Here is a 21,748-nt window from a genome sequence, read left to right as displayed (position 1 = left end):
GTGATTTTACCTTTTGTTGTCTTTCTGAAAACCCTTGTAAAACTCTGATATTTATTTCATAAGCAAACTAAGTGGTTAAGTTGTTAACTTGGTGGACTTGTTGTACTCTCTGGAACCGCTCACCTTCGTGTGGGCCTGCTAAAATGGTCCTGTTCAAGTGGTTAAATCGGAGGAGATCCGACGGCACTTCGTGTTTACTCGGATTAGGCATGAGCGTCGCGTATCAGGCGGCTAAACCATGTTTAACCGAGTAGATCCGAAGTGGATCCGCCACACGTTGCCCATACAACGGTCGAGTGGTTGCACGATGATTGAATTAGGCAAGATGACACATCAACTCGGTCCTTAACCATGACAAGATGGACATCTCCCGACATTGCTCAACCACTAAGGTACACAACCTCCTGGCATTTCACACAAGAAACACCCATCCATCTCATCTACACATCCCTTGCCTTTGAACCCAGAAACCCATTTTCCCATTTTGCACACACACATGCCTTTATTCTCCAAATAAACCATTGTAATAATGATTGAAGTTGAGTAGCAATTTCCTAAGCATTCTAGCAGTAGTTATCATCTAAACAGAGCAAGTCATATTTAGAGATAAACATAGGACAATAAGGAATGTTCATAACAATCAAGGGGTGGCTATCCAACCATGTCTTGCAATAAAACAATATGCATTTTATAAAACAGGCCAATAGATGGTGTTTGAAAAACTAGGTATTAAGTATGCATTAAAGGGTGAGATTGGACTTGCCGTCTTCCAAGCCTTTCGGGAGTTTCGGCTCATGCTGTTGGTCCTCGGGCTCCTCCTCGGGTACTCCGTGATCTACGTCACACACAAACGGGCACACAAATAAATAAAAGAAAATCGGTTTTCACCTGTTGAGCTCCGAACAGAAAACGCGAACGAAAAATAGGTAGAAAGAGTATTTTTGGGAAATTGAGATATGGATCGGTGGAAGTATACTGGAGGATGACGTGGTCAAATTTGGGATTAATTGGAGGAAGTTTGGCGCATGAAATGATGAGTTAAACATGAATTAGGGGCTTAAAAAGGAGGGTTAGGACTGTTTTGTGATAAACCAGGGACCTTTTTGTAAATGTTGGACCTATTTGTAATTACTTTTAGCGGTGGAGGGGCTTATCTGCGAATAGGTTTATGAGAGTGGTGGTAGAACTTATTCGCGAATAGGAAGAAAGAGGGGGTCAGATCGAAATTTTGGGGCATCTTATCTTCTTCTCCCCAGGAACAGAGGGAGGGGAGTGAGAAGGAGATGGGGCCAGTGGCGGCCGGCCGGCCGGGGCCTCACTGGCGACGCCGAGGGTCGGGGGAAGGTGGAGGGAGTCAAGGGGGTCTCATTTGGCCCATTACCGTGGGGAATTGCAGGTGGAAGAGGGGCGGTTGGTGGTAGCCCGAGCGACGGCGGCGCACGGGGCGACGCGTGGAAGGGGCGGCGCACGGGCGGTGAGCTGGGGACGGAGGAACCAAGGGCAGCGAGGTGAGGTGGTGGTGCAGTGGCAAGAGAGGCCGGGCGGGCAGCCCTTTTATAGGCCGGCGGTGGCGTGATGGCCGGCAACAAGGAGTGGGGGTCCGGCCGGCGGGTGGCGTACGGCAGGGGGGTTGGGGGGCCAGGCAGGCCGGGTCGGCGGCGTGGGCTCCGGGGGGTGGCGTCGCGGTGGCGGCACGGTAATGGCGGCGGAGCCGGGTCCGGCGGCACACAGGGGAGGTAGGGGCCGGCGGCGGCGCACCGGGCGTGCGGGACCGGCGAGGCCATACCGGGCGGGGGCCGGCGCCGGGGCGGCAGCACGGGGCCCGAGGGTGCGGGTCCGAGGCGGCCGGCGGTATGGTGCCAGGAGGAGGTGGGCGCCGGGAGGAGTAATGGCGCCGGGGGGGAGGGGCCGGCCCAAGGAGTGGCGCCAGGAACCGGGAAGGAGAAAGGAAGAGGAGAGAGAAGAAGGAAGGAGGAAGAAGAAAGAAGAAGAAGAAAGGAAGAAGGAAAAGAAAAAGAAAAGGGGGGAGAGAAAGAAAAGAGGGAGACCGGCGGCGTTTGTGGCACGCGGTCGGAGCACGCGCGCGGCGTCTAACGACGGCACGCGGCGAAAATTATGGCACGGATAAAATGATGGATGTCGGCTTGGGTGCCGAGGCAGCAAAATCGCCGATAAGAGTTTGGATTTCCGGGAGCTCAGCGGTAAAAAGATTTTGAAAGCGATTTTTAATGGGTGATTTTAGTTGGTGATTTCTGCGGATGTTACACTCTGGAAGGTAGTTTCCATCGAGAGGCGTACACAAATAAGTACTCGACACGTTATCCTGCATGCGGAAAACAAGTCAAAAAAATTATATAAAATACTTAAAAAGTGACTTAGCTTGATTCGTGGACTATTGTCGACAAAGCCGTGGTGGTCGTCGATGAAGCCAACTAGTTGCAGTTGATTCCGACTAGTTATTGACGGTATGAGATCCACCCTTGACTAGTTTTCTAGTCGAGACAGGTAGTTGAAGTAGTCGTTAGCGAGCCGGTGTCGACATCTTGCTCTTGCAGAAGTAGTCGATCGCATCGTCGAAGATTTGTTGGTGTTGCCATGCAAGCTGAAGTCCTTCTGGTAGCTTTTTTGGTGTGTGCATAGCTGAATACACCATTGATTTCCAGCGCTAGAGGGAACAGCGGCAGCTGTTTCTTTATTTTGATGCTTGGCGTGCTTTTCCATCTCCGATCAACAAAGGTGGTCTCCGCTTGGGACTCAACTAAGGAAATCAATTCCTTGTAGGATTGATTCTTGACACTATCCAATTCTATTCCATCTCGATCTTGATGCTTGGAGACGATCAGCGACAGGTGAATTGCTCCACTTCGCACTCCATTTTGAATTCCAATTCGGTGAGAACAGATGCTAGCTCGAAATTAGCCTATCCGGCGACCTCGCCTCGGACTCCAACGCAGTTGCACACCGAGTCGTCGATTGGATGGGAGAACAACGTTCTTGTCTTATAGAGTAGATTGATCTTGATGAGGTCCTTCAAGCTCGCCCGATGATCTCGACGATCACCCCTACCTGGCGTGCTAGATGTCGGTGTTTTATACCCGGCAACCAACCAAGGGGTATTCCGAGGTAATAGATTGGTTGGTGGGGGATCGCCGGACCTAGAACATGATGGTAAAAGCCATGACACAAGACACGGATTTATACTAGTTTGGACCGCTAGAGTAGAGTAATACCCTACCCTACGTCCTGTTTGGTGTTGAGGATATGGTCCTCTGTTGTATTCTATGAGGTCTTGGCCTACCGATCTAGGACCCCCTGCCTTTCTTTATATACTGCAGGGGGGACGTGATTACTAGTCGGTTACAAGGTAGGAGTCCTAGTAGAATTACAGGGTATGAGTCCTAGCAGAATTATAGGGGAATCCTAGTAGGAGTCCGTCTTCTTACTTCCTTGCGGGTACTAGGGATCTATCCCTAACAATAGGAGTGATTCGATTCAATACCGTTCCACTCCTCAACTACCCAAGATGGTATGATAGACACTTCAAAGTTCACAAGTGCAAGGTATGGTTTGGAATATCTCTTATGCTCGCTTCATACTTTCGGAAGTGATGTTTGACCTTAGTCCTTTCTCCTTCACTCCAGGACGAGCAAAGGCTAAATGTGGGGGGTGTTGTCGGTGTTTAGACCTGAAAACCTACCAAGGGGGGTGCTCGAGGTAGTGTTTAATGCGTGGGGCTTATCGAGATTAGAACTCAAAGGTGAACTCGAACACACAATTTAGATAGGTTCGAGCCGCTTAGATTGCGTAATACCCTATGTCATGTGTGTTGGTTGTATTGTATTGTATTGTATTGAACTTGTTTGGAGGGATCCCTGCCTCGCCTTATATTGCCGAGGGTAGGGTTACAAGTTGGTTGTTTACAAGAATACTAGTCGGATTCGACTAGTGAGTCCTACTCTATTTGCTACGAGTAGTTTCTTAATCCTCGACTAGTTCTTGTCCTCCACGTAGACCACGTCGTTCTATAGCATAATCTCCATGTTTGACACGTCTCGGTGTACAGCCTTGACTGTCTAAACTTTTTGGTAGACCCATAGATGTATGTACGACAGGTGTTGTTGACGGCTCTTAAGTACCAAATCTAGGCCGTCAACTCTAGTATAAACTCAGAAAATATGAGCATCACAGTAGTGGTAGGAGTTATTACTAATAAATTCCACAAGTATTTGTGTATATTTGTATACAGATCTATTAAAGGAGAAAACACACCTCAAGAGCAAGGAAACACACTCTGTAACACCTTCTGTTGTCAACGGCCGAGTAGTTTATGGGAAAAGCCTCGAGCTTAAGGGTGCCGCCAGACGCCACGAGGGTGGTAAAGCGTAGGCGTTAAAGCTACGTTATTTGCATTATTATTTTTCTTGTTAATTTATTTTATAAACTGATTACTAAAAAGACATGCACGACGCACGTGAACTTTACATGATGACTGCTAGGAAAAAGGATGTCTACGACGACCTTAAGGCTTCAGCAACCAATTGGTCTCTTTGATAAAGCGGTCTGATATGTGAGAGCGTGAAAAAGTGAAGAGGATATGCGAATAATATTCTGTTGCAGCGAGGCTGCAATGACTAATTGTAGAGTTTGAATTTAGAAATCAATTTTTGAAGCCGTAGTTCCAAGTCAATAATGCGATTGTGAATGACATTAAAATTTATATTATATTAGAATTTGAATAATATGTATGTTTTATAAATATAAGATACGTGTTCAATAGATTTTAAAAAAAAATCATATGCATGTCATGCATGCACTTTACTAGATGGTACCGAGGAAGGCCTAGGGTGGAAGATAGCCGGCGGTGGTAGCGGTTTGTGGGTGGGGTGGCGAGGTGGTGGGGATGTGCCGACCACTATTGGTAGGAGACATTTGGTTGGCAGCGGAGGAGGCGGGGGCGTGCTGGAGCTTTGCTAAGGCCAGTTTAGGCGATGGTGGGGTGGTGGGGGCAAATTTGGTGGTTTTGGCCACCAAAGACGACAGAGAAAGGAGTTGCGGGGGTGAGCATAGTAACGCGTGCGAGCTCACTGGATTAGTACAGCGACGGCGGTGGAAGCAAATCCGGTGACAGGGGTTGTCGCAGACAGTGGATGAGTACGGTGCGAGGGAGAACATTGAGAGCAGGTTGGGGGAGCGGCGTGAGCGCGTCAGTCACGAGGAAGGTCATGGTCCTTTGGGTTATCTCATTCGTGGGCTGCGTCATCGCAAGATTGTTGCTGGACCTCAACGTTCTCGTGACGGCGGGTTGTCACCTCTAGCGATAGATACACACACCCGGGATAGGTGTACATATGCATGTTACTGTATTTATAGGCCTATGCGTGATCACGTGTCATGTTGAACACAGTTCACCAAACTACATGTCATAAAATAGATCAAACCAAATGATGGGGTGACCGATAACTAAATAATTTTTAACTGACGGAGTTCGCAGTATTTATATCGAATTTTTAGTCACAATCTTGATAATATTGATCCAAACGGTAATAATTAATTAGAACATCAGTCAATATTTGTTTGATTATGATTGACAATTGTAATCACTTCTCCTACAGTGACATGAAAATGAGATTATTTGGAAATCCACACACTGAATAATACATTTAGCATGTGTTTGGTTTTGGGACCAAGTAGAATAGGTTAGGTCCATTCCACTTTTCTTGGTTGGGTTCAACCCATCTCGTGTTTGGTTATGAGGGATAGGTCCGTTCCATTTTTTTTTTGTTAGAGGAGTTGAGAGGGTTGGGATGGATGTCATTTTAACACCGTTGGCCAAACTTTATCATTGGATCCCACTTGTCATTCATGGGTCCCACATGTCATCCTCCTTTTCCTTCTCTTCTTTTTTTCTTTAAGCCGGCCTTATCTTTTCCGGGTCTCCCCGACGCCTCCACCTGCCGGCTATCTTCTCTCCCAGCGCCGGCCTCTGGGCCAGCCTTCCCCGACGCCGGCCGCTGGCCTCCCCGCGACACCTTTCCCCACCGACCTCCTCCAATACCTCCCGCACCGGTCGTCGGAGCTCCCTGGGTGGAGCTCGAGCTCACCCGGCCACCGGTGGGCTCCTTGGGGGGCCCAGAGCTCGCCTGGCCGGTGGCGAAGCTCCCGGGGCGGCCCCCGAGCTCGCCCAGCCTGTGGCGGAGCTCTTTGGGCGCCGCCTCTACCCGCTCCTCCCTCTCTTTGTGCCGCCGGCCGCCCCTCTTTTGCATCACCCGCACTGGTCTGGTGCTTCTCTCTAGCGCCGGCTAGCACCCTCCTCCCCTCCAGCCTCCACCAGACCACCAGCCCACCAGCCCACCAGCCCTTGCCTCTCTCGTGCACGGCTCACCATGGCCCGCGCCCCTCGTGCCTGCTCCTGCCATGGCGAGAAAACGGAGGAAGGCGCCGTGCATGTGGGTTGGATGCGTCCGCTCATTTTGGGCGGATACATCCAACCCGCATTTGAGGGGAATATTCCCTTATTGTGATGAACCCAACCCACTAGCTTTTCAACCAAACACCTTCCCAACTGGGTCCGACCCATTCCAACCCTCTTCCACCTCAAACCAAACACACCCTTAACATATGTTTGGTTACACTTATGGTGGCATTCATGCATGGATGATTAGTTGGTTAGACTCTTCCTTGCATTTGGTTAGTTGGAAATTGAACTAAACTATCCCGGATGTAGAGATACGACTTTTATGGATTTTTGAGCTTTATGCTGAACCATCACGTAAATAAAAATTGAGCGGACGGCGTCATACAAATGAAGTGGCATCTCCTCTTTTTTCTCTTGTTACAGCTTACACCATCCTGTACAACTAACCAAGCAAGCGCAAGCGATATATCATCTGCTCGGATCATCGGATCCTAGATCATCCAATTCAATGTGAACCATCCCATTCACGTATCATTCCATTTTAGCAACCAAACACACGTTTAGTTATAAACTGTTTGAAGCTTTCATACGCATATAAGAGTATGTATGATTCCTAGTTAAACTATGAATATATAAATTGTTATGTTCAACGTTTTCTGAACGCTAGATGTCAAATAAAATTCTTGTGGCTTGGGTTAAGTTTTTTTATTGAATATGCCCATATTCCTTCGTTTTCTAAATATAAATTTTTAGTTATTGTGTTTCTAGACACGCACGTGTATTTTACTTAGGGGTGTTTGTTTCCAGCCTCCTAAAATTTTAACTCCTAAAAGGTGACTAAAATAGGACTAAAGAGCCAAACACTCCTCCTAAAAACTGAATAAAAAGTTTTAGGAGGCTCAAAATTTTTAGTCCCTCCACTCCTCCTAAAACCTCCTAAAACCCACTTTTGACGCGCACTACCCCAGCAGACCCGCACCCTCCCCGACCGCTCCCACCCTCGACCATTCCCACCCGTACTGCCCCAACCCGCCGCCGCCGCCGGGCACCTGAGGCGATGCCGACCCTCGAGCGCTCGCCTCCGTGCCATACGTGCGCATCGACGCCGGCCCCCCGCTGTTCCCTAGTCGTCCTCCTGTCACGACGTCGATTTTGGCCGCCGGAGCTCCCTCACGCCGCCGCACGGGCCGACCGCGGCGCCCCCGCTCCCCCGACGCCCCTGAAGCTCCACACGCTGGATCTGTCACCCCCGAAGCTCCCCGCCGGATCCGCCCCCCTCTCGTCCAACGCCGGCAGCCTCGGCTGATTCCGCGGCGGGCGGCGGCAGCTTATAGTCCCGCGGATCTAGACCAGCCACGAGCCTGCCACGGTGGGGGTCCCATGGAGCGCAAGCAGCTGTCTCGGCACCGGCAACGTGGCACAAGGGCACGGCGGCGAGCCGGAATAAGTGGGTGGTGGTGCCGGCGGCGAGGGAGCCCCGCGAGGCGGAGCTGGGGAAGCACCGGACCATGGAGATGATGGGGCTGCCCACGCGCGACTTCCGCGTGCTGAACCCGGACCTCGAGCACGTCAAGGCCATCGTCACGGTGGTGCAGTGAGCATGGTGGGAGGAGCTGAAGATGAGAGGACAACTGGTGAGAGGGTAACATGGTCATTTTATCATAACATTTATTGCTTTTAGACAGTTTTAGTCACTAGAACCAAACAAGGTGAACTAAAATGAGACTAAAATTTTTTAGTTAGGTGGAACCAAACGGGCCTCAGTAAAACAAATGTTAGAGTTGGGAGGTAGAGACGTCGTTACACTTGCGTCCTGTAAATCACCTTGGTGATGGCAGGGAAGTTATGTTTGGGACCTAATTCGCCCACGGCACAAGCACAAACAAAGTTGCCGGCGCCACTTGCGTGTGCAAAAGGCGTCGCGCCTCCCAACTTGCAGGAATCCACCGCTCAATCCCGCGAACAAAGCCAAACCCGCGACTTCATTTTCCTCACCACCGCCCGTGATCCCCCCAACCGAACGGGCGCCGCCATGGCCGCGTGGCGCCTCCGCCGCTCGGGTGCCGTCGCCCTCGCCGCCTCCTCCGCCGTCGCCGTGGCCCTCGCCGCCTCATCCGCGTCCGCCTCCGACCCCTCCACCGCGGCCCTCGACGCCGCGCGGCAGCGCGTGGCGAAGCCGGGGGCCGCGCCGCCTCCTCGCGACGCGCAGCGCGCGGCACTGGCCGGGTCCACGGCCGCGGAGCCCCTCGACGTGCTCGTGGTCGGCGGCGGAGCCACTGGATGCGGGGCAGCGCTCGATGCCGCCACCCGTGGGCTCCGGGTGGGCCTCGTGGAGCGCGAGGACTTCTCCTCCGGGACCTCCTCCCGATCCACCAAACTCATCCACGGCGGTGCGTGCCCTTCTCCTAACCTAACAATCCCCTACTGAACTGAGAAGTTCTTTTTTGCAAGTAAATCCTTCCAGCTTTTCTTGATCATATGCTCACCTCCAGATAGAACTCCAATCGAATCCTTTGTTAGAACTCCTCAGTTAGCAGTCTGACGAACTGTGAAAGATCCATTTTGTAGCAATTTGGTGAACCAATGTGGCCTACTGATTCTTGATGTGTTACAGTTGATAGTGTTATGCACTATCATAACAACGAACACGTAATTATTGTTCGACTGCCGCGAATGAAGCTGTTTTTTTTTTTCAGTTGAGGGAAGATTTGTTCTAGGATGGCATTACTCTGCTTGATTGGTAGCAGAATGCTTGCTCTTCATTAGCCCTGGCTTAGCTATGTTTGTGAGCAATGCAAACTTATTTTTAATGTTATGTGCCAATCTAATAATCTGTACTGCAACATTAACCCTGCCTGACTTATGTGTGAACATGATGAGAAAATATTTACTACTGTTCAAACCTACATTTCAAACATGAGGCTTGGCTTGGATCTAAACATTCCCTAACGTTTTTTTTACTTGTACATAAGGGGACATATCAGGTGAAAACTTACTAATTTTGAAAAAAAAATATATTTTAGTTCGAGTCGCAAATCAACATGAATGATCCCCAAAAAGGTTGAGTAGGCAGTCTAGGATATTGAGTTATGCTCTAAAATTTCAAGGATAAATATGCTCTAAAATTTCAAGGATAAATTCAAAATGAGCTAGGAGAACAGAAAGAGAAACCGACTGTAAATTCTAACTTTGAATATGAGCATGTATCTTATAAGAATGTTCCTAAGATTCAATATTACTTAAATTTTTTCAGGATTTCATGTCGATTTAGTGCTCAACTAAAACTATTTCAAGGTTAGGAAAACCGAAAACTAGTTGGTTTCCACTAGTTATGCCATGCCAGCTATGACTAAGCGCATAACTAAGTGCCATAGTGCCATCACCTGCAGTCTGCAGACTGATGGCTAGCTTGAAACAAATGCAATGGATGAAGATATTGTAAAAGACTGGGTGACTATTTTGTGATTTGAAAATAGATACATACTTTGTGCAAATGAAAACTTAATTACTAAACAAGAAATGCTTGCAAAAAAATTCCATACCTTTCCGAGGATTGAAAATTCAAAATTTCTTTGCCCCTCACTATATTAACTTAATTTGTACAGGCGTACGCTACTTGGAGAAGGCAGTGTTCAATCTTGATTATGGGCAGCTCAAACTTGTTTTTCACGCACTTAAGGAACGCAAGCAGGTTATTGATAATGCTCCCCATCTGTGCCATGCTTTGCCATGCATGACTCCTTGCTTTAACTGGTTTGAGGTTGTATACTACTGGTTTGGTTTGAAGTTTTATGATCTAGTTGCTGGAAGAAGGCTACTACATTTGTCACGATATTATTCTGTAGATGAATCCGTCGAACTTTTCCCAACCCTAGCAAAAAGTGGCCATGATCGTAGCCTAAGAGGAACAGTGGTATACTATGATGGTCAAATGAATGATTCTCGGCTGAATGTGGGGTTGGCATGCACTGCTGCAGTTGTTGGTGCAGCTGTTCTCAATTATGCTGAAGTGGTCTCCCTCATTAAGGATGAATCTGGAGAGAGAATCATTGGGGCACGCATTCGTGACACACTATCAGGTAGAAATAAAGTATGTCCTTTCTCTACCTGCTATTTAAAGTAACCATCTCAGAGTGTGGTTGAAGTCATCATTTTTCTTTGATAATCCTGTGTACCTTTCCTCCGTATGTGCACTTAATAATACTGACAGAGTCTTTCTAGTTTGGAATGCCATTCTATGTATTACTTTTGTATGCTATAGAGATATGTAACTAAAGTGATTGAGAAAAATGATTAGAGCAGTTTCTACTTTCAGGTTCTACTTTGCTTTTCTTGGGTGCCCTAAATAACTTGAACAAACTTACATTGGAAACTACATTATGTGAACTCTACTGTGATCTTCTACCAGAAAATCTTTGATAGCATATGAGATGGTGAAGTGACTAGATGTTACAACAACACCAACAACAACTAATCCTTTTAATCACAAGGAAATTGGATAAGCACATACCGTATGGAATTGATTGTCATCCATTTTGTGCTTTTAGGATACAGCATTATAGAGCTCGAAAGCTTGACGAGTTTTTTGGTCGTGTAGAGGGCCTAGGATAAGCTTTTGATCCTGGTGAGGTCGTTATCTATGTATAACAGGTGATTAGTTGATGTGGTTTCTTGCAACCTTTGTCTTTATCTCCTAGGTGAGATGTGAGGTTGCTTTGTATGGGACTCTTTTCCTTTTTGTCTCTTAATACAAAGATATGCAGCTCTCCTGAGTGTTCAAGAAAAAAATGATGCAGCACTATCATCTAAAGTATTGTTGCTTTTGTAACTAGGATATATTCCTTGTATTCTCACGTAATGCTTGCAAATGTGTGTCAGGTAAGGAGTTTGAAACCTTTGCAAAGGTGGTAATTAATGCAGCAGGACCATTCTGTGACTCTGTGAGGAAGATGGCTAACAGTAATATAGTGCCCATGATCTGTCCAAGTAGTGGTGTGCACATTGTACTTCCTGATTACTATTCCCCTGAAGGGATGGGGCTAATTGTCCCTAAAACCAAGGATGGTAGAGTTGTATTTATGTTGCCATGGTTGGGAAGGACTGTTGCGGGAACAACTGATTCTAGCACAGCAATAACAATGCTTCCTGAACCACATGAGGATGAAATACAGTTCATATTGGATGCAATCTCTGACTATCTTAATGTTCAGGTGTGCTTGCATATATGGTAACCTTTGCTTAAATTCCTTTACATAATACTAAAACAATGGTGTAAAGTTCTTTTGAGACTTTTCAGAACGTATCATTTCATATATTTTCATATTGTAATTGATTGCAAAATTGGAGATGCTGGAAGAACATTTTAATAGCTATTTAAAACACATTTCACTACGCTCTAACAAGCCAAACGCTTCTCTTAGTATGTTGAGCTTATTGCATAAAATATGAGTGGCAGACTACTTTGAGTATTATGAGGATGCAGGATTATGTCAGTATGTTGTACCTTGCTCTGGCTTCGTGTGTTAGATTACTAAAGAGCTCTTCTGTCTGATGCTTCTTGAAGGGAAGTTTCATTTGGCAATCTGTATTTTATGAAATCCTACATTCTATATCAACCTTCCCAGCAACCTGATATTCTTTCAAACAAGCATCTAATTATCATCAGAAAACCATTGATAGAAAGCGATAGATCAAGAACTAGAATGTTGCTAATGCTTTACTGTGTTTGTCAACATTAAACTGTAAGTACGGGCTAGCCTCTTTAGAATCCCAAGAGATCACAATGGTTACATGGTTTCAACCTTCTTTTATACTGTAATACTGTACTTTTAACCACCATTTTAAGTGCGTCAATGCAGTCTTCTGTGCATTTTTTTTGTAGTTTCATATTTCCAGTATTTTGTGAGCTGTTATTATGATCATATTTTCCAACACAAAAAGGAGGAATGGGGAAAATATTGACTGTTCAAATATAACTTTAATGTCTTCATTAGGTAAGGCGTTCGGATGTTCTTTCTGCCTGGAGTGGTATACGTCCTTTGGCCATGGATCCATCAGCAAAGAACACTGAAAGTATTTCTCGAGATCATGTTGTATTTGAGGACTACCCAGGGCTAATAACGATAACTGGTGGAAAATGGACGACCTATAGAAGGTATGGCCTAGCTAATTGCAACTACAGTTTATTGGTACAATTGATAGAATCAAACTGGTCTGACCTGTTCACACTTTCAGCTTTGCCAATTTAGTTACTGGGCCTATTAATTTTTGACAAAAAAATAATATATGTGTAGAATATGATGGACTACCGTGTCATATACATATCGAAATTATGAAAACTAGTAGAGCTTGATTGCAAGACTCACCCGTAAAGCAGAGACGGGACTGCTCATGTTTTTCCAAGAATAAATGATCATCTTGCAAGACTCACCCGTAGAGCAGTGCCTAGCTTAGTCTGTGCTACTTCCATGGTGCCTAGCCAAGCTCCGCCCAGCTTGCATTGTGCCTCCATTGCTGTGTTTGCCTACACTGTGCCCACGTTTCATGCTAGCATAAATTACACCTTATGTGCTGCCCCGACCTGCACCACTCCTCAGCATGTCATATTGCAGGGCAGCAAAACTGGAGCCCTCCTGAAGTAGGATATGCAGCCTCAATAAAGTTGAAGAGGGTGAGGGCTCTACCAACCTGAACAGTATCGTACGCTTGTGGCAGCTGGAAATAATGAGGAGATGAAGATTAGCCAATGAAAAGATTTAGCAAGTGGGGAGTAGCTTAATAATACAAGAATTTTGCTAAGAGTTAGCTTTTTTTTTTTTTTTGGTTAGAGGTTTCTCAAAGTGGTGAAAGGGAATGGGAAAATGTGAGTGCAGCCACCGCCACCAACTAACTTTAAAATAGCATGGGACATATAGTACGTTGTAGTCGGACTGTCATGTACTTCATTGGTAGTAGTTCAACGGCCATTGTTAGTTTAGGCCAAACCAATGAATTGTTTTTTGCTATTGGGATATATTGGAACACAAAAGATGCTTTTTGGTTTTCAGTTCCATGTACATGTGGTCTATTTGACTGTATGAGTGCATGATCATGTTATTTACTATATCTATTGATGCCCCCATTGTTGAATTCTAATGAGCTTGTTCATTCAGCATGGCTGAAGATGCTGTAAATGCAGCAGTAAGGTCTGGGAATTTGAAGCCAGCTAATGGTTGTGTGACCGATAACTTGCATATCGTTGGTGGATATGGATGGGATCCTGCTTCTTTTACTGTCCTTGCCCAGAATTATAAGCGAATGAAAAAGACATATGGTGGCAAAGTTATTCCAGGTGCAATGGACAGTGCTGTATCGAAACATTTATCACATGCATATGGAACTTTGGCTGAACAAGTGGCTACTATTGCCCAGGTGTGTTCTCCTGACTTCACAGCGATAGTTATGTGAACTCTGTTCTAGTAGGATGGAAAAGAAGAAAAATAAAGGTGTTGCTCCAATTTATCTCTTCATCTATTGGGAGAGTAAAGTAAGCTTACTGAAAAACACATGTGATAGTAATAATGATCACAGCAGGTTTATGTGTTCTTTTGAAACTGAAAAGTCATTTTCTTCCCTATGTTACATAATGGATTGTTTTATAATTGAACATACGGTTAACAAACCATGAATTCTATAATATTTTGAGGGTGGAATAACAATGCCACATAGAATTCCAGTTTTGATCTTTTGGACAACAAAGTTCATGATGAGAGTGAACAATACTTCTTAACCCTTGTTGTACCATGTCCAAATCAGTTGCCAAATTTACAGGTCAAGATATATGTGTTTAGTACTGAGATGACACTGGTTATAGCGTTAGTTGTTCCATTTTTTTTTTGCATATATATATGCATACATGTTTGTGTGAAAATGTCACAGGTGACAAAGCACCCTTCTGCAGAAGCGATCTGCTTTTTGGTCATCATTTGTTCTGTCTCTTTTCTGTTCTCACTGTTGTACTTTCAAAAACCTTGCAAGGTCCCTATTATAAGCATTCTGATATCTTAAAGGGTTTCCACTAAAATCCATCATAATCTGGCCATGTGCATCTGAATTCTTCATGCCTGGCTTTCTTTGTTTAGGAAGTTGGATCATCGATCTAAAGTGCTGCTTCGCATGAGTGTGCGCATGCGAAAATTTTCGAAATCCATTTTTCATCAACATCAAAACTTTTCACTCCCAAGCAAGTTGGGGTAGGCTTCTAAATCCAATTGACATGTTTCAATAAAACTGTATCCATGATGTACAACATCAATAATGCTAGGTTCTTTTTGACATGAGCATCCACATGATTCCCCCTGCATTGTTTCTCAGAGTGACTGTTGGGAATTGCTTAGACCTGGCTTTTGTGAACTAGTCAGCATGAATATTTTTATTCCTGTTGTTTTCTGTAAAGATGAATTAACTGTGGTACATTCATGACATGTTGATGGTTTGAAGTTTGAGTGTGGCTATTGTGTGATAACACTCGCATGTGGCTCTTGTTCCATTCAATGACTAACCAATCTGGCACGACAGAAATTCATAGTCAATTTGTTTGCCTTAATAATGTGATATCATTACCTATTTTTTGGCGATTGCCGATTCATAACATTTGCATTTTGTTAATATTTTTAGAACGAAGGCTTGGGAAAGCGGCTTGCTCATGGATACCCATTTTTGGAAGCTGAAGTAGCATACTGTGCTCGTCATGAGTATTGTGAATCTGCTGTGGACTTTGTTGCAAGGAGATGCCGGCTAGCTTTCCTTGACACAGATGCAGCTGGCAGAGCTTTGCCCCGGATCATTGAGATTTTAGCTTCCGAGCACAAGTGGGACAAGGCAAGGAAGAAGGTTGAATTGCAGAAGGGTAGAGAGTTTCTGGAAACATTTAAATCATCCAAGAACGCTCAATTCAGTGATGGGAAGCATAATGGTAAGGCATGATTCGTTAATGCGATCCGTATTTCACATCCAATTTATGTTTTAATATTTTATCTCGTGCAGGACGATGACCCAAAAATACAATTCTGTGAATAAGCATGAATCTTATAATCACACAAGTTCACTTGAACAAGCAGGCTTCGATCCAAGATTGAGCCGGTGAATGTTGCAAGGTTTTCCACATTTGAACGCATGTTTGTGAAATGGATTTACAGCAAAATAAGATGTGGTCACGGCAGGGTAGCATATATCGCAGCATATTAGTAGTTGATTTAAAAATAAACTGGAATGAGCAACAAAATATTTCATGCGTCTCATCCACGGATTTGCCCTTGTGTATAGTTGAACTTCCATGCAATTTCGTCTCGTCAGCACAACGTGTGGCTACTAGCCTACTACCACGTGAGCTGAGTATTGCTGTTGGTAACTGAGGGCCATGCTGGCAGGATCATGGTCTGCGTTGCAAGATGGCCATTGGCTGCGAGACTTCGGCAAAGACACTACTTCTTGGTTGCTAAGAAACAAGCTTAATTAAAGATAAATCGAACTATCGACCACTTGACCGGTCCGGCTTAACCGAATTAACCCAGTAGTCCTTAGAACGCACCTCGCCATTGTTCAACAGGCACAAGTTTAGAACAGTTGTGGGCCATACATAAACTATTAACAGACATCACCGCACACATTAAGTTCAACTTATGGTACCAGGATAGATTCACATGTAGCAGAAAGTTCGCATCGTGGGTGCACACACAATGTGGAGTCTTAGTCATGCCTACTTATATGCACGTAAGTCTTCAGTTCTGCTTCTCAGGTCTCAGCCCCCCTCGTTGCGTGTGCTTGCATTGCTCAAGCGCGAGAAACAATTTAGGGCGTGCTTGGAGGCCTTGCCGCCGCTTTCTTTGCTAGGCTAGGCAAGATACAGTGCGTTTGCTTTCCTTGATGCGTCGTCTCGGGGCTTGAGCTAGCGAGGTTTTGCTTGTTGCAGCAAGTGAGCCGAATCGGCTCTTCGTAGCGGGCAGGGCAAGCTCGCCCGTCAAAAGTGAAACGAGGCAATTCTCGTTGGGAAACTGATCAGTGACTACACTAACTTGCAATCGGCATATTGTCCTTGCTTTATCTTTTGAATTGTAAGGGAGTACTTTATCTTTTGAATTGTAAGGGAGTACTTGTGTTTTGGTTGTCTCTATATATATTTGGATGGACTCAGAATTTTGAGTGTGGACACACTATACTTGATCGCAAAAGATAAACAAACATATATGAGAAAACTGGCTGACTTCCAATGCACGTAAGGTTTGAGTGAGGGCATGTGCCCTCACTAGCTTCAACGTGGGTCTGCCCCTGTTTGTTCTGCCAATATGTTGTGTTGTCCACTTGTGGTGGTAATTTTGTATGCATAGATTTGCCGCTCCTTATAAATCTAGTCTTAAAACTATCGCTTTCGTAAACCTAGGCTAGCATCTTGCCCGTACAGTCTCAAAAGAAAAACTATCGCTTTCGTAAATCTAGTCTTAAAACCAGGAACATAAAAATTTTAAATAAGTGTACTCAAATTTTGATTTCTTTTTAACTAAATAGAACCCAAGTATTTGGTTTTTAGTTCAGAATATTTTAAACATATTATTGAACATTTCCTAGTTTGAAATCGTACACTTTTGGGAACCAAAAAAATCTCAATAATATCCTCTTTCATATTCAGTTTTTGGGATTAATAGTTATAAATATATTATTTAACTTAAGAAGTTGAATTTCAAACAATTACTGTTTTGACCCTTTTCTGATATCAAAATTTGGTCATGGTTTTCATGCGTGTTAGCTTTTATTGAGTTCAGCAAATCAATCATCCCGAGGAAAGTTAAGTTGACTTGCATTGTTTAGATTCTTTCCTGTATAGCTACAGAGAAGGTGCTTTTGCCCTTTCAAAAAAGATAGTGGTAGTCACTACGTTGCAGATACAGGACAATGATTTGGTACAAGATTTACCACCATGGCCGATCTCGTCGATGGCGATTTAGCTAGGGCACGAATAAAACACTACTATTGTGAACTAAGTGGATATTTGGATATTTAAGATTCATAAGGAACTATAGACGTGCATAGCATGTTTTTCATTAACAAAAAGAGAATTATAATGATGCAACTTAGAAGAGACCCCAAAGCGCAAAGTTACAAGAACCACCACCTACGACCAACACTAAAAACACAACAACAAGAAAAAGGAACCACAACACCACCACCACATTAAACACGACCTAAAACGCCTGAAACCTGCATGAGATAAGGACACCATGAACGCACGCACATCACTGATTGCTTAACAACCCGGAACCAGCAGAGTTAGAGTGAGAATGCCATGCAAGACGATGCCTCCAAGGGAGGAGCGATGCTAGCGCCGCCATTGTCCGTGTGTCCACGGAGGAGCAGACCAAGTCTTCACCTGGCAAAATCAAATGGATTTGGTAGCCGCAACAACGGCCCCAGCAAGGTGAGCTACGTTAAGGAACGCAACTGTTGTTGGCACCAGTGAATGCCGGGCAAAGCTTTCGCTAAGGCCCCCAAAACTAACTCCACGCAGCCAACCGCCAAGGCCTAGATGAGAGGCAAATCGATGGGATGGCAGCGAGCAATCCATGACGACGATGATGGGGAACATCTGCAAGCCAGCGATCGCCATCACGACGACTAGGGGCCTCTAGCCTTGTAGCCCATGGAGCAGAGAGACGACCTTGAAAAGAACATGACCTTGTCGGGAAGGCAGTGGGGGAGAACGACCTTGGGGCCACCCGAGCACCCCTGGACAGCGGATCTGAAGACTGGCAGCCTGAAGCTGCCCCTGCCGTCGGAGGAAGAGCGAGGATGCAGTGTGAAAGAGCGACCTTGCTCCATGCCGGCCATCAGAAAGAGCGAATCCGGTGACTCCACCTTGTGGGCCATGGCGATGCCATCAACCCCCGCCTCTTCCGCATCCTCCAAGCCGTAGGCACCGTTCCCAGTGCGACGGCAGCGCTGAGAGCAGGGTTCGCCCTTGCTGGCCCAACTGGAGGCCATAGCAAGTCAGGGGAGACGAGCCGCCCCAGGCCCGGGGAAGACGGTGGCCAGCGGATCCAGAGGAAGAGCTAGAGAAGGAGGAGCGACCTTGCGCCACATCGGCGGGAAGAGCATGCGGCGACCGGCGGCCAAGGGACCACCACCACTCCCGGATGGCAAGCCCCTCGGCTCGGGACACGCAGATCAAGACCCCAGATGGCAGATTCGGCGACCAAGCCGGCGAGAGGGAGATCGGCGGCGGCCGGCGACTGGCAAGCCGACGAAGGCGACCTATGGTTTGCCGGGGGAGAAGAGGAGGCCACCGCCGACGCGGCCTGGTAGGCGCCTACGGCAGTGGTAGTGGCCGGACCGGTGGAGCGGGTGGGGGCCAGCGGCCCACGGCCATCACACGCCGCCCACCGAAGCTCCTCTAATGGCGACCATGGCGGCTCCGGCGAACAGGAGGCTAACCTTGGCGAAGTAGGCAAATCCGGCGAGGGGCGTGGCAGATCCGTGGGAGGATGGATCCGGCCTCTGATGCCGGCGACGACCTCTACCGGTGGAAGGAGACACCACTGTGTTGGGCTGAGTGGGTAGAGGAGGGGAAGGAGGAGGGCCTTGCCGCCGCCGTCGTCGCCGCCGCACGGGCTTTCAGCAGGTGGCTCTGGCGGCGGCGTGGCTGGGAGAAGGTGGGGGAGCTTGGTGGTGGGGGCAGCTAGGTGCGGCCCGTGCCACACCCAACTAACAAGAAACTACTCATTTGTTAGATTAAAAATACACTACTAGGGGTGGTCGGGCGGTGGTGGCGCATATATGTTTTATGTTTATTTGTAAGGGGCGTGTTAGGTGTTGTACTTTTTATTTTTTAATAAAATTATACTCCTCTCTATTGCATATTTGAGAAAAATAAAATACATATGTATGTTGATAAATCATACTGTCATCCTTCGTTCAAAACGAGAACTCTAATAAGAACAACAAATGGACTAAATTAAACAGACACATGATTAGCAATTAAAAAAAATATGAATCTTCATTAAACCATCTTTTTTTTTTGCTTTGCTCATTTCTTATTTTGATTTATAGTAGCACAAAAAAATGTAATGTTCAAATAACTTTTAACCCCCTACTATACATAGATATTGTGTTCCGAGTCATGAGAACCGAGGCGATGATGTAGAAGCTGAGAGGAATATAAATCACGATATGCTCACCAAATTTCAATTCTAGCGGTTCATTTAATACGCAACTCGACTCTTTAACATCTGAACAATAAGTACTCTAAGAATTTATGTACTATATATAGTATCAGAATTTATGTTATTAGATTCATATTTTAAAGAATTTTTATATGATCGCATGATGTTGCATGTTCCAGTCAATTCAATGTAAAGTTTAATATTGAGAAAATTTCTACAATTCACTTATAGTTTAATACTCTCAGCTAAATAGAGGCGTCCTCATACCTCGCAGCTGGAATAGAAGCAAGCAATAATAATTCCTTTCATTAAGTTGCGCTAGTTAGGAATCGAACTCGACCTCTACCTCTGATATACATGCATTAGCCAATTCATCATAAAAGTTTAAGCTGATGAAAAAAATGCTTTACCATATGGTAATTTTGTTCTCATAAACATTATAATAAATGACACTGCACTGAGTGAAACGAAGTTTTACATTTTGAAAAATGAGTGTACTGTGCACGTTGTATGCCACAATGCTAGAACCAAATTTCGTTCGTACGTAATTGTTGTGATATAACAGGGTCCTATCGGCGCCCGAAGTTAATTGCTGTGAAACAGAGTTATCAGTGATCAATTACTGTAATAATTACTGTAATTACTTAATTATTAGTTAATAATGTCATTAGCAACTGCTAATGACAAGTCACCGAAGAGGGCCATTCGGGAAGGGGCATGTTCTTCCCGAACGGACACCTTTCATGCCTTTGAGTTTATATATGTGTGTAACAGTACCCCTCAATCAATTGAACCATTTCATTACGTCATTCCACTTTTCACTTTCCAACACGTTATCAGTCACTTTCGTTCTTTTCACTTTCCAACACGTTATCAGTCACTTTCGTTCTACACTGAGCGCAAGAAGAACGACAGAGGCCATAGGGCCTCACCACCAGAGGGTAAGCATGGATCCTGGCCACTTACACTTCATTGCCATAGAAGATGGCTTAGTTGTTCTTCATCTTGGTGCTTGCCGCTAGAGCAATGGACGCTGCTCCAGACTCTGCTTTTGCAACAGAGGTGGCACCTTCTTTGCACGCCATGGCCACCATCCTGTAGGATGCCATGGTTGATGTGGTCACCGCTTCCATGGTGGTTATGGACGCCGTGGCTTCACTAGATGGGGATGCTGGTCGCCTCACTGGCACAATCCTCGCCATACTCCACCACAGAGCCCAGGCCAGCGGCCTGGCCCCTCACGGTCTGCACCACGCCAAGTACCGACGACGACGAGCAACAACAACTCCAATGGCTCCTTCGAGTGCACTTGAATGACAAGGCCGCCGTACACCGCTGGCCTCATCCTCACCGAACATGACTCATCCATGGCACCGACTCGACTCCCGACACCCACACCACCAGAGGAACCACCTCGCCATCCTCTGGTGTTGCGCATCTGTTGCCCAGGAAACCACCACGGAGGGCATCAGGGTCATCCCCGACCTCAAGTCCCGAGCGGCAGCGACAATGGCGACGGCTGGCATCGCGGGCTTCGGCCCCCAGGCTTATCCCTCCACCAATGGTGGCTGCCACGCCACCATCACCTCCTTCACGGCAGCCAACATGACCTCCGGCCTCGCCGGGAGTACCACGGCCGTCCACCCAAGCTTCAGCATCGGGACCATGGGGGCTCGCTGGGGAGCGCCACCATTCTTCAAAGATGATAGTGGCCCCTCGCCTGCGTCCTCTGCGACGAGCTAGGCAGCAGCGCCGGCGCCTACCACAACAAGTCCCGTCAGCCGCGTCGCAGCCTAGGACCGCCATCCGAGAATCCGACGTGGCACCTGGAGCCCCACCACGCTGGGGCTCTCATCCGAGAGCTGAATGGCCGGCCAAGGCTGGCGGTCGGCAACTAGGGGGCGGCACAATGGAGGCGGAGGCGTGGGGCGGCTTGACGACGTCGGCGCTAGTGGTGACCGGCGACACTGCGGCCAACGGTGACTCAGGGGGAGTGGCTGGTTAGGGTTCAACCCTAACCGCCCCCACCTTTTATATGGGCCATCAGACCGAGCTGTCTGGGCCGCCACAGGCCGGAGCCGGCCTGCAGGCTAGGCTGTGATGGTCGGGCTGCCACGGGCTGAGCCGCCAGGCTGGACCAGGC

The 21,748-nt window shown here is 46.5% G+C and overlaps 1 protein-coding gene across 2 annotated transcripts; it reads left to right on the top strand.

Moving 5' to 3' along the window:
* Positions 1-8,373: 8,373 nt before the first annotated feature.
* On the top strand, positions 8,374-15,734 carry LOC117864490 (glycerol-3-phosphate dehydrogenase SDP6, mitochondrial). 2 transcript variants are annotated; one of them, XM_034748614.2, is made up of 7 exons: positions 8,375-8,805; positions 10,021-10,494; positions 11,294-11,625; positions 12,409-12,569; positions 13,567-13,825; positions 15,071-15,368; positions 15,440-15,734. In XM_034748614.2, exons 1-7 carry the CDS (start codon positions 8,448-8,450, stop codon positions 15,445-15,447), a joined length of 1,890 nt encoding a protein of 629 aa, XP_034604505.1. In that variant the 5' UTR covers positions 8,375-8,447; the 3' UTR covers positions 15,448-15,734. The 2 variants fall into 2 exon arrangements, with proteins under 2 accessions (XP_034604504.1, XP_034604505.1); XM_034748613.2 differs by lacking the exon at positions 15,440-15,734 and having other exon boundaries at positions 8,374-8,805; positions 15,071-15,379.
* The last annotated feature ends 6,014 nt before the right edge of the window (positions 15,735-21,748 follow it).

This window comes from Setaria viridis, chromosome 7, assembly GCF_005286985.2.
Source record: "Setaria viridis chromosome 7, Setaria_viridis_v4.0, whole genome shotgun sequence".
Taxonomy (NCBI): domain Eukaryota; kingdom Viridiplantae; phylum Streptophyta; class Magnoliopsida; order Poales; family Poaceae; genus Setaria; species Setaria viridis.
The sequence above is the reverse complement of the archived record's forward strand: the minus strand, read 5'-3'. Positions and strand labels throughout refer to the sequence as shown.